Source organism: Chelmon rostratus, chromosome 3 (assembly GCF_017976325.1).
Source record: "Chelmon rostratus isolate fCheRos1 chromosome 3, fCheRos1.pri, whole genome shotgun sequence".
Classification (NCBI taxonomy): domain Eukaryota; kingdom Metazoa; phylum Chordata; class Actinopteri; order Chaetodontiformes; family Chaetodontidae; genus Chelmon; species Chelmon rostratus.
Genome location: NC_055660.1, coordinates 27,425,494 through 27,439,303, shown reverse-complemented (window position 1 = coordinate 27,439,303; position 13,810 = coordinate 27,425,494). Strand labels below are relative to the sequence as shown.

Sequence of the window (13,810 nt, the reverse complement as noted above, 5' to 3'; positions counted from 1 at the left end):
GTTCATAGTGGTGCTACAATGTACAAGACGATACACTCAGAGTCAGACATTATTCTTCATACTACCTTGCCTTTTTACAATTATCAATATACACACACTTATTGTCCTTACTTTACTTTAAGGCATCCATCTCCATTGCCATCTAATTTGGATCATGACACTGATATGACTGGAGGCCCTAACAGTTTGTTTAATCATCACCCAGTCTGAAACAGTTGAGTTTTGTATTATTGTTGTGTAACACGTGTGCCGAGAGGTGGTGAGCAGCAGTAGAAAAGGAAAGAACAGGATGTCATGACGTGGATTTGAAATCAAATCTACTTCCTGCTCTCCTACAGAGCAGACACTTTTCCTGATCGTTGTTTTTTTCTTGCCTGGAAGTGGATCCTGAATACTGATAAATTACAGTAACTTAAGAAGGCTATCACCACGTTTGTATCACTTTTATTATTTCTCGGTACTGTGCGAGCGTGATCTGCAAACAGCACAGGCGTTTTTGCCGTGTCTGTGACTGGAAACCTGGGATCAGGACGGAGAGAATATGGCAAAAACCGGTGAGCTGCACAGAGTGCGAACGGCTGACAGAGAGCTTGAAATTACACAGCTTGAAAAGAAGATTGAAATGCTGCATCAAATATGTGAAAATGAACATTTCATTGACTCCGCCACTGTACAAGGTGCTGAAAATGGTCAGACTTTTATACACAGGATTACTTCAGCTGTAGAGCATCCTGGCACAGATTTGGCTGACACGCTGCCCTCGATGTGTTCTAACTCCACTGGATCAGCTGGCTCTCAAACTAGCGTTCCCTGATGCGATTCACACTGGCAGAGCAGCGGTGCCAGACCAATCAGCAATCAGTAAAACCTACAGCTGTTGTGCACTCACCAAATATAGGCTGATATGCAACCTCCAATTCATCAGTTATATGCTGGAAAAGACAGCTTCAGTGCAAATTAAATTATTTTCAATAAGAAAATAACAACCTGGAGATATTTGAGTCAAGCTTTAGAACAAACCACAGAACTGAAACTGCTCTGACTAAAATAATCCGGGACCTCAGACTAAAATCAGATAAAAATAAGCTCTCGTTCCATGATATCTTAATCAATCGTCTTGAGCAAATGGTTGGTCTTTATGACTATGTGTTAAATGTGCCTTTGTTCATTACTGTTCTCACTTTACATGCTGCTACTTGGTGACATTGTTAGCACAATGTGCGTTTCCATAGTTATACAGATGACACACAACTGTACATCTGTGCTGGACCAAATGATGCTGCAGCTATAGACTCCATTACTAACTGTCTTTTGCCTTTAAATATATGCATGAGCAATAATTTCCATCCATCTGTCCATCCATCTTCTTCTGCTTATCTGGGGCCGGGTCCTTAATTTTGTCCTTTTCACAAGACTGAAGTTGGCCTCTGATTCATATCTTCCAAGTCAGGATATGGTTAAGGGATAATGTTTTTTCACCAAATCTCCATGGTTACACCATCTAAAGTTGTGCAATGGGTCCTTGACATAATAATAAATGTCATAATCCTGTTAAATTCCTGGGAAACCTAAACCCAGCTCACGTTCCCAATTAGTGGGTGAACAATCCAACGCTTGGTGAATTCTGCTTCACAATGATAGGAAGAGCTGACACCGAAGGATTAGCAGCTATAGACTCCATTACTTACTGTCTTTTGGCTTTAAATATATGGATGAGCAACGATTTCTTGAAGTATCTACTAGTCGGGTCTAAAACAAAAAGAGAAATGCTGTTTAATAAGTTTAGAAAATTAACTCCCTGGATTAAATCTGAGGTTACAGATGTTACAAGTGTTATCCTAGATTCAGAGCTAAGCTTCAAGTCCCTCATCAATAAGGTGACACAATCTTCATTTTTCCACCTTTTCCACCAGATAACTGAAGTATGACCGTTTAGAAATCAAAAAGATGCTGAAAAACTGATTCATGCCTTTATTTCAAACTAATTTTACTGGCTTCCAGCTCATTCAAAACTCTGCAGCTCGGCTGTTAACCAGAACCAAGAGGAGAGAGAGCACATTAGTCCATTTTTAGCTGCTCTGCACTGGCTTCCTGTAACACTTTAAGGTGGCTGTCTAGGACAAAGCTACATTGGTCACTATTTGCCTTGAATAACACTGTGATCATCTGCCGCTGGTTTATTGGAGGTTTCCAGCAACAGACAAAAGGAAATTGGGGCTGCAGCCTTCGTCAATTACGCCCCAAAGCTCTGGAACAAACTACCGATAGATATCAGGGAAGCAGCTCTCTGAATATTTTTAAAAGAAAGCTAAAAACGTATCTCTTCACTTTAGTCGTTAACTAGCTGTGCTGTACTAGCTTACTTCCTGATACAGACCTTCTTCTTTTAAAATGTTGTTTTACTTGATTTGATGCATTCTATGTCATCTATTTTTGACATTGTTTCAACATATACTGTATAATTTTCTTTTTGTTTAATGTTCACAGCATCAGAGATGGTGTGTCCTGAAGGTTGGACGGGCTTCCACGACCGCTGTTACTACTACAACTACGACCCTCTGACCTGGCCTGAAGCTGATGTAAAAACACATTTCAATTGTCATCGTGTGTCTCATATCCAGATTGTTTGCAAATGCAACTCGATAACCATGCAGTCACAAATATGCGAAATTCATAAATTCAATCATGTACTTGTGAATGTATTGTGGACAGTGCCCATTTCTTGTTGTTTTTCATCCAGATTTTATGATTTGACACACACCTGGATTTTATGTGGGGCTGTTACCAGAGTAACAAGTCCTTAAGACCAAACCGACATAAGTACAGGCTTAGTTAGCAGGATAATGACCACAACTTTTCAAGTCGAATCCCAAACATAATGCTATTTTTGAAGAACTAAGTTGGCGGCACTTCAAGTCAAAATGTAGTGACGATCTATGAGGTTAAAGTGCTGAGTTTCTGCTTTAATTTAGTGGTATACACATAGTCCTTTTTTGTTTCCTCTGCCTCTAATTAAAAAAATAGAAAAAAATCAGTTAATTGCAGGTTTGAAGTTTTTGCTGAAGGAGTTCAAGACTAATACAGCAGACTGTTGTTCATGCTCACCTCACATAGTCGAACCGAGTTCACTGTCTCTCTGTTTCTGTCCTTTCTCTCTCCCACTTTTCACATCTCTCACTCTGCTTCTCTTTTCATCCTCGTCTTGCTTTATCCCCCTCCGTCCCCCGTCTCCTGCTCTGTTCCATGCTCCATCCTCTGTCTGCTTTCTCTCCACCAGGCTAGCTGTGCCGGTCTCGATGCCAGGCTGGTCTCTGTCCACAGCCCTGAGGAGTACTCCTTCCTCTATCAACAAACCGCTGTTAATAGATTTTCTCCAGCCTGGCTGGGTGGATTGTACTTTGACGTGAGATGACTAAACAATACAGATTTTCTATGTTGCACTGTTTATTTTCAGAGTTTAATATGAGGTCCCTCCTCAGCAGTGACACCATTTCTTTACTGAGCAGGAGTGTCACAGCATATTGTCATTTCACGCTTCACTTTGGTATTACATTTAAAAACCCATGTCAGTCGTCTCATAACGCGAACATATCATTCAACAGTACTGTAGCATAACTATAATATTTGTACAGCTCGGCTCTCACCAAAGTTTACCTTCTAGAAACCCTAAACTTCACTAATTAATACATAGCTTTCTCCACACTGGTTGCCTGGCAACCAAGTCCAGGATGTCACTGCACCTGGCTGTTCCATTGCAAACTATTTTGTTAAAGAAACAGAGCACAACTCCTCCTAAAACTACAGAACTACAGCTTGTCTTGTTGGCATCCATATTTGTGCATGAATTAAACAAATGAGATACAATGACAATGAAAAATGAGATTAAAGTAATCTGAGCTAACCCATCATGTGTAGGAGTGCCGTCTGTTGATAGTATCAGGGTAGTGGCCCCACCATGTAAAAAATGTTGTTTCGCTGTCTCTCTCCAGGGCCAGTGGATGTGGCTCGATGGTTCCTGGTTTTATCAGGGATTTTTTGCTGAGACGTCGTCATACAGCACTGCTCCATGCCTTTCAACACACAGTTCCAGTAAGAAAACACACTTACACAGCCTGAATGAAGTACATCTAATTCTTTAAAACCGGTACAGTAAGGCTTTAGCCATTTCTGTGTAATGTTTGCAAAACACTTTGTTGAAATGGTTTTAAATGGCACGTGTCAATTTTTGCAACTCCATCATCAAACTCTTTCTGTTTTTCTCTTTACAGATGGTTGGAGCAATTTCAACTGTGGCCAAAGCTACGCTTCGTTTTGTGTGAAGGACGTGTCTGTGTGAAGGATGCACTTTAAATCTGCAGCCCACACAGCACAGACACAGTAATGGAATATTTCAGTCAAGTTGTGTTGATAAGAATAAATGTATTCTTATCAACACTGAAAACAAATTAAAAGGTCATTTATCATATATCATGTAGTTGTATGTGTCAGTTCTTCCACACAATAAACAAAAGATTGTCATCTGTCGCCCACCCATACACCCAGCCTCCCTGGAGTTAAAGACAAAATTAACTATATATTTTTGCCGCCACTTAGCATCAGCACTCCTGTCACTGTGTCAAGTTTTTATGCCACAGTGTTCAGTGTTCATTTTGGCACTTTGTGTTAGTTTCTCATGCATTTTTAATTTTTATGTCTGGAGCATTTTGAGGCCACAGCCGTCGCCATGTTTGTTGTGTGCAGTCAGTTATCATGGCTCTGCAGTAATACAACACACTGAGTCCTCAATAAATCCAGTTGTCAGTTCCAAAGTCTGCCTGTTTTAACTAAGTTCAGAGAGTTCAGTTAAAATGGTATCTGGTGATTAAATCAAAGCACTGAACAAATAAAAATTAGAAGCTGATAATGGTGCTACGTAGATGAAAAGTCACAGGATCACTTATCAAGGGAAACATAAACCAACTGGTAGACAGACCAGCAGACAGACTGACGCTGTAGTCCCCAAAAACAAGCAGCTAGCACGGCTAAAAACACTGAAACATCTACTGTTCAGGTGCCAAGATCACAACCCGGCTATGTTCATTCAAATCCAGCACGCCTCACAGCTAACGGTCCTGCATCAGTCATGCAGGAACTGTAAACGTAGAATAATAATATGCTTATGAGCTGTATTTGAGTGCTGGTGATATGTTCACTGGGATGGTACATAGCTAAAATATAAGCAAATTAACAACTACCTAACATCAGTATTTTAAAGACCTCACAGTCTTTAACAATGAAGTGTCCCCAGAGCCATCTTGATCTTTGACATGTAGTAATAGGAACAGTTTAAGCTTAAACCCGAAGCCTGAGAGCCAGGAGACGTTGCATAATGGAAAAGTTGTGAAATACTAAAAGAAAACAGCTTGTGGAACATCTCACAATGAATGAGGTTAACCGGCAACTGGTGGGTAATATGATTGGGTCGAATAAGAGTCTTTCTGAGGTAAAGATGGGGAGGGTTCACCACTCTGTAACGAACTGAAGTGCAACAACTGAAGTTGTTGAGAATGTTTCTCAACATAAAACTGCAAAGACTTTGGGGATTTCGTTGTCTACAGTACATAATGTCATTAAAAGATTAAGAGAGTCTGAAGAAATCTCTGTAAGCAGGGGCAAGGCCCAAAACCAGTATTGTCTGGCTGTGATCTGGACCCTCAGACGGCACTGCAGTGAAAACAGACAGGAGTCTGTAGTGGACTCACAGCATGGACTCCATTTCTGTGAACACAGTTTATCACTGCAGCCACAAATGAAGCTGAAACTCTACCATGCAAAGAGGAAAAATGTATATAAACATGGGCAACCTGCACATCTGTGGAGGCTCCATTAAAGGATAAAAACAAAAGTTATCCTTTAATGCTGAAATAGGTTATCTTTAAAAAGCTCTTTCTCTTCATCTGCAGCTCTTTAACTGGTAGAAAATGGCTCATTGACAATTTACCACTGACTCTAAATTTAGATCGTGTTGCATGTGAAAAGTTTCTGTCATAATTACACATTCAAAGTGTCTTGCTGCAGCAGCACTATAATAATAAAATATTCCTCCAGGTCAGTGTACAGAGTAGTAGCAATGCGTAAATTATTTCTCTTCTTCGGCCTGAAGTGGTTTGGCTCCCTTGGACTGTGCATCCCAGAGAGCCCAACCACTTCAGGCCAGTACTAGGCCAGTAACTTCCTACAGTGAGGATCGTGTTTTTTGACTTCTCCAGTGCTTTCAACACGATCGAGCCATCACTGCTGAGGGGGAAGCTGGAAGGAGCTGGAGTAGACTGTCACCTGACTGCAGGTGAGGTCGACTACCTCACCAACAGACCACAGTATGTGAGGCTTCAGGTCTGTGTGTCGGATGTGGGAGTTTGCAGCACCGGGGCTCTGCAGGGTACTGTGCTCTCTCCTTTCCTCTTCACCCTCTACACATCGGACTTCAGACACAACACATCCAGCTGCCACCTCCAGAAGTTCTCTGACGATACAGCCATCGATGGATGTGTATCACAGGGGAACGATTTGGAAGTCATCGCTAACTTTGTCGACTGGTGTGGACTAAACCACCTGCACATCAATGCTGGCAAGACCAAGGAGATGGTGATGGACTTCCACAGGAAAGCAGACAGACTACACCGGTGTGCATCCAGGGATTTGACACTGAGATTGTGGAGGAGTACAAATACCTGGATGTACACCTAAACAATAAACTGGTCCACTAACACTGATGCCCTATACAGGAAGGGCCAAAGTCGTCTCCATCTCCTGAGAAGACTGAGGTCCTATGGAGTAGGTAGGACATTACTGAGGACTTTCTATGACTCTGTGGTTGTCATCTGCAGTGGTCTGCTGGGGCTGTGGAAGCTCTGTGAGGGACAGAAAGAGACTCAACAAACTGGTCATGAGATCAGGTTCTGTCCTGGACTGCCCTCTGGACACCACTGAGGATGTAGGTGAGAGGATGATGTCAACCAAGCTGACATCTATCGTTGACAATCCCTCCCACCCCCTGCATGACACTGTGGGGGCCCTCAGCAGCTCCTTCAGCAACAACTGCTGCATCCACCCTGTAAGAAGGAGCGCTACCACAGGTCCTTCATACCAACAGCTGTCAGAGTGTTCAGCTCCAGCGTTGCTTAATGTAGCACTGGGTCCATATTCAGACTGATGTGTGATTGATCATGCATGAATTACTTTGCAATAATTACTTTCCTTAATTACTCTATTTTTTTTGCAACTGCCATTACCTGCTGCTGTAATACCCAGATTTCCCCGGCTGGGGATTATTAAAGTCTATCTTATCTTACCTTATCTTATCTTCTTGTAGGAGAAGCATCCCTTTATTAGCAGTGCTATGGCGGCATCTCGGTGGTGCTGTACAAAGAACCTCAGAGATAAAGTCATCCTACCTCGGATTCTTTCGATGGCCCCATTGGACAGAGACGCAGAAGCCCCTCAGTGAAGCCCGCAACACGATGGACCAAGAAGGCTAGGAAGAAACTACGGACCCACTTATGTTGTAATTCAAGTTTCAGTCTGATTATATGATGTTTTTTGAGAAGTGTGCAGAAAAAAACAACTGAAAAATGAGTGTCTGTTTTTAGGAGTGCACTTAAATTTAAAGGTTGAATTTGGTGTATTGACTGGTGTTACATGTTCACTGTTCTCCTCCATTCATCACCAGGCTGAAAGATCTGTGTTAATTAAAGGATTACTTGTTTAGTTGACATCAGAAGTGGCCCGTGTACACTTTTTTTTATACAGAAATTGCTTTAGTTTCCATTCTATTTAACTTATGTGCATAGCAAATTCAAAATCTATTCATGCATTTAATAAGTAAAATGTATATTTAAAATCCTAAGACTGTTTACCCACCATCCCACCACTCCCCCCTTAAACTGGGACAATTAGGAGCTATAAGAAGGCATGAAGAGCACCAAAAGGTATGTTAAATTAAACAAATACAGGGTCGAGATTGTCGAAAAAATATAAAATAACTATAGCTGGCGCCGTGCTGCTGCAACAGTCACACAGTGGTGAGTAGATAAGCATGCTTCATATCCGTGGTTTCCATGATGTTTTATGCATAACATGTTTTATGCATTGTTTCTACTGGTCAGTCTTGCATTTCAGCTTTAATCAGTCTTCTTAAGACGGTGGCTGGTTCAGTAAACGGGATGCAAATCATTTTCCAAAAACAAAGTAATCAGTTGCTTTGTGATCACAGCTGTGCCATGCTGCTGCATCACAGTCTTGATTAAATAGCAATTGATCGCTCCCTCTTGTGTATTATTGTATCATTGCTTAAGTAAATGTTTACTGATATTGGTTGTTTTATGTTTTCCCACGTTCAGCAGGCATTGCAAGTCACAGGATCGAACAATTCTGAAACAAGGTAACTCAGCTCCCACGGCAGGACCTGAGAAGCTTCCTGTTGCTATGCAGAAAAGACCAACTCTGCATTCTGGCAATCACCACCAAACACTGCTGTGGAGATCATCTCCCAGACTCCAGCACCATGTCAAGTGCTTCCTGTTATTGCACCAACACCCACCATCTCTCTTCCCTTCATTTTACCATCTGTGCAGCCTTCTACAGTGGCTGGACCTTCACAGATGATGGCCTTCGAACTCCCTTTACTTTCAGCTGTGGCGCCATCGACTCAAGACATCCAGTATTTTTACTCAACAATCCTCATATTTGTCATATTCTTTGTCTGAGGTCTTGACTACTTCACATTTCTATCCTGCTTTAGTTGCTGCCATACACATAGTTACTGGTGTTCATGACAGCGCAATACAACAAGCTCGGGAAGAGCGGGATTCAATCCGGCGATCTCAAGGAAGGATTTACATAAATGTCGGCAGCTTGAGGGTCCTCTGCGCTGATCTGGGGCAGTAGGCAGTGTGACTCAAGATCCAGCAGGAAGAGGTTATATATCACCACATTAAACACAACTACATTTACTTTCTTGACTTGACCATTTCAAGGTTTTTATTTAGCTTTTTACTAAACAACTAACATGTTTTGCTTGTTGGCTCAGAGCTCTGTCCTTCACTGTAGGCCACAGTGTGTGTCCTTGTGCTTTTGGTTTTTCTATTTGCTGAGTCACTGGTCTTGATTGTTAGATAACCTTACAAACTGATGCAGGATCTGCCGCAGAACTTGCATACAAATAAGAGCTGCTCTTGTATCTGATCCAACCAGCAGGAAAGTGAAGAAACCATCTGCTGAGGCAGGAAGGCAAAATCAATATTTAGCAGCAGCATACAAAAGAGTTTAACTTGGTTGCATCATATATCACACAAATGGCTCCATATCATGACAGGAGAACTTCACCATGTCCAACCGCTTCCTTTTGATAGAACACAGTGAAATAAAATAACAAATCTGAGCCATATAATGTGTGTCATCAGAGTTTAGTGTGTTCCTGCCTGAAGCACACACATGTGACAGCTGCTTTCTGTCATTTGAATTTGGTTTATTTTCTTGATAACATATTCAAACAAGGCAACATTTGAGGGAAAAACACGCATTCAACACTAAGTGTTCTAACTGCCGACTAAATATATAGTATTGTATACAGGGAGTTGCACAATCATTTTCTAAATCATTTAACATATTTTAAAGACATATGTGACTGACTCTGAATTGTTGCAATTGAGACCCTCAAGGTATCTATCTATCTATCTATCTATCTATCTATCTATCTATCTATCTATCTATCTATCTATCTATCTATCTATCTATCTATCTATCTATTGATGGATATTTGGGTCATATTCCCATACTTTGATAAGTTTGATTACACACATATATTCTGCTAATAGTTAGATTACATGCATATGCTTTCGTTAATGATAGTTGGATCCTGATATGTTGATCTTATTCATTTTTTTCTGCTGATGGATTGTGTGACTGAACAATCAACAGAAATTCTACTTCTCCTGGTTAAGTTTTTCCTTTATTATTCATAGACGAGGAGTGATTCTTTGTGTGCAAAATATATCAAAGGCCAGTGTGACCTAGAACAGGAGGTTTTGAGATAGAGGCCTGGCATGGGAGACATCTTGGGGCCCCCGACTTAAGACAGAACAGGTTGGCGTCAGGGATAAGGGTGTCTCTCTAGATGTGTCCTTGCAAACAGGTTGCTGCGGTGATGTTGGATTCTCGAAGATGACCAAGCAGAGGAGAGAGAGCGCCCGACGGCAACGAGGAGGAGCCGACAACTGTATCAGCATTTCCTCATGTTCTGTCTATAAAATACTGGGTCAGGGACTGTGTCAGACTTCATGAACTAACCCAACTCTGTTGTGGATCAGGGAAAGGTTAAGTCGAGACTTGCACATTCTATTGATGTTAAAATAAAACAGATTTTTTGGGACTCAACAGCTTCTCCTACTGCTTCATTAAAAGAACCCAGAGGACCAGAGATTTTAGAGACTGTCCTCAACATTATCTATCTAGGACCAGGAAGGAAATAGTGTGTAGTAGTCCCTTCTTACCAGGAGAGGGCACTGCACAGTCACTGCACTTATGGCACTGGAGGAAGAACACTGAACATGATAAAGCCATGATATCGCCATTCTTTTCCAACTCTCACGTCTTCCTTTGTCTCTGTTGCTTTCTCTCTCAGGTAGAGACATCTTGCATATCTGTTTTCCCTCAATCAGCAGGGTCAGGTGGTGTTATAGAAGTTGCTTTGTCCTCAGCATTACACCATGTCCACATGTATCAGTTAGTCTGCATGACCTTTAATTGCAGTACAGCAGGGACTTTGTCACATGCAGCATGCAACTGGTTGTTTTTTTTGTCTTCTCTCGCAGGAAATCTTTACTGCAAATGTAGTTTCTCTTGCACTGAATGTGCTCAACCAAGAACAAACAAACCATATAGTTAATGCATGGTATATTTTTACTCACTTTGAACATTTAATGGCAGCATTACGTCTACATATCAGCAACCCCATTTGTTGTTTATGAGTAGCTGATTTGTTCTGTCCCTGGAGAAATGGTGTGAATTCCAGTGAATTTCATATTGTACACAAGAGTCGTGGAGAAAACACCCTTTATCAGCAAACTCTGTGTCTGTCAGTAATTACACTAAGACCTTTTGACTCAGCTACTTCTTAAACAATATGTGTCTGTAATGATATTTCAAGGGGATCAGGCATGAAAACAACTTTAAAACTGATCAAATAACATGAAAGCCATCAATTAATTCAGAGCCTTCATTTTTCAATCAGATCCCCAACCGCCCTGACTGCATGCAGAAAACTCATAAAAACCCTATAAAAGTAAAATGTTTGGTGGTCTCAGCCAATGAAAATGTCCCTTGCAAACAGTAACTAACCAATGACTGTCAAATTTTGCCATATGTAAGTTGTCAGGTGACATGAGTAAAAAAACATATTCAACTTTTAAATATCAGTTTCAATTCCAATTTTTTTTCAAAATTTAATTTGCATTCCTGTGTACAGTCATGTATACATGCTACATTTGAGACGCATCTAACTGCTTAGCTTAGCATAAAGACAGGAAACGGGGGGAAACGGCTAACCTGGCTCTGTTTAAAGATTACAAACTCCAGCATGTATGAAGCTCACTGATCAACATTTTGTACCTTGCTTGTTTAATTTGCACAAAAGTATAAACATGACCTGGCAACGGCACAGTGTTGATGCTAAGCTAAGCTGCCTGTGGCTTCATATTTCTCTTACAGACATTAGAGACATGTTCAAATGTTGAAAACGGAAGTATTATTTTTATTTTTTTAATTATGCGTCAATTTGCAAGCTAATGTAGCCGACTCTGGCTAACAGCAGTAATAGAATGGCTGGTAATTCCATTTGATGAATCAGGAACATAACATAAACTCACTAAGTGGAAAAACCAGGTCTTAAAGTGGACTACCACTGGATCAGGTGACATGGCGCAATTAGCTCATCTCAGTCCTGCTTTATATCCATGTGCCTGCATCACCTGAGTCCCACAGTCTATTCTTAATCACTGCAGCATCTATTTTCAGCTCTGCCCTTAATCTCAGGGTTTATGTCAGGCTGCGTTGACAAAGAAATGTGCCTCAAATAGCACATTAGCATGCAAGCTTAGTGTACACCATTTTATAGTTAGCTGTGTGTCCCTGAGGTCAGCTCTCAGTGGAGCTGTGTCTGAGGTAACAGCGACCGTGTTGCTGCACACATAAAGACCAATGTTAATGTAAATTTATGCCATTTATTTTCATTAAAACCCAACTGTGTCCAGACAAAAATCCCTTTTTAATGAGGATAAATTGCCATATTTAACATATTACTTCTATTGCATTAATGATTGGAGTACATTTTTACATTTTACTATAAATAGTGAAGTGAGAATTATGGAAGAGAGGAACTGGAATAATGTGCTAATATCATGAACCTTCAGGTGTTCCCCTTTCACAGTCAGACTTAAATTTAAGGCACAGTGAGGGTGATGGCTGGTGTCTAGTTAATGGAAAAGTACGGCCACGCTTCTTTTTACAGTGCAGTGCTGAAACTCAGCCTCATCCAGTGATTCTAGTCACTTACAATTCCAAAGTCATTCCCAATTTACTGATTTCTATCAGTCCCGAGAGGTTTCACAGCAATGTGGGACATGTGACGAAATGGTGAGATGTGAGGGATGATTGTACGATCACTTGGGTGGTATTCCTGTCGAGAGAGCCTCATTTCCTAGACAGAGGTCTATATCACAGGACACTGACTCAGTTTTCCTGGCATCCGCTTCCAATGTGAATTAAAGTTATTACTGTAACGAGTGTTACACACCATTATTCCCGTGAGGCTATGACTGGATGGGCTCATGCATGGAGGTCATTTCTTGAAAAAGGGTGAATTCTGGTGTTCAGAGGGAAGTTAAAATGTGTGACTGACAGTTTGTTCAACCTTACTAAATAGTAGTGTAATTTTGAGAAAGAAGACACTGGCTGACAAATGTATTCACATGTTGAGCAATACAAAAAAACAAGAAGAAGAAAGAAAGAAAGAAAGAAAGAAAGAAAGAACCATCTTGGTATATCAGAAATCACCCTTTCCCCCCTTTTTTCTAAATGTTTTAATTTATTTCAGATTCTGTTTTTCACCTCTGTTAATTATTTTTACTTGGATTATTCATTTATTCGTAGAGATGTAGGAGTATGTGGGGTGGGGGTGGGCTGGGGGCGAATGTGTGTTCAAAAATAAAAAATGTTCTGAGAGTCATTTTTTAATTCTATTGAAATTGACCTGGTTATGTAAGCAGAAATATGATGTACTGCATAAATACAATTTTCAGAAAATAATGCTAATTGTGTACAGAAATACTGAAACCTGCTGTTTGTGCTTTAATTATTCTGATGTCTTGTTTGTCTGGTTATCTGTCCACTGCAGGGCAATTAGCCAAAAACACAGTTCTGAACTGTTTTCTCTGCTTGCCTGTTTTAGACTCTCCTTTTTAAACTCTCAGCTACCAACAGGGCTTAACATGGAACTGGTACCACGTTATATAACTGAACTCTTGACTCCTTGCTGTTTTTTAGGCTTATCTGCTCAAGTTTAGCAGACCAACAGTACTGTAAAGTAAAATTCGCTCTCCTGGAAGACTAACGACTGCTTGCTCATTGCATGTCAATGCTAATTATTAGTGAGATTTTCTATGCTTTGAATGTATAATCAATCAGATGGCCTGATGATGAGTTGCTGTATTAGTTTCTGTATTAGACACTATGATAAGCAGGACAGTTCACAGTGAGTCTGAAGCCCCTGGGATGG

The 13,810-nt window shown here is 40.7% G+C and overlaps 1 protein-coding gene across 1 annotated transcript; it reads left to right on the top strand.

Moving 5' to 3' along the window:
* The first annotated feature begins 470 nt into the window (after window positions 1–470).
* Window positions 471–4,394, top strand: LOC121604848 (ladderlectin-like). The gene is made up of 5 exons (XM_041934477.1): window positions 471–554; window positions 2,488–2,579; window positions 3,278–3,403; window positions 3,990–4,089; window positions 4,269–4,394. Exons 1-5 carry the CDS (start codon window positions 542–544, stop codon window positions 4,334–4,336), a joined length of 399 nt encoding a protein of 132 aa, XP_041790411.1. The 5' UTR covers window positions 471–541; the 3' UTR covers window positions 4,337–4,394.
* The last annotated feature ends 9,416 nt before the right edge of the window (window positions 4,395–13,810 follow it).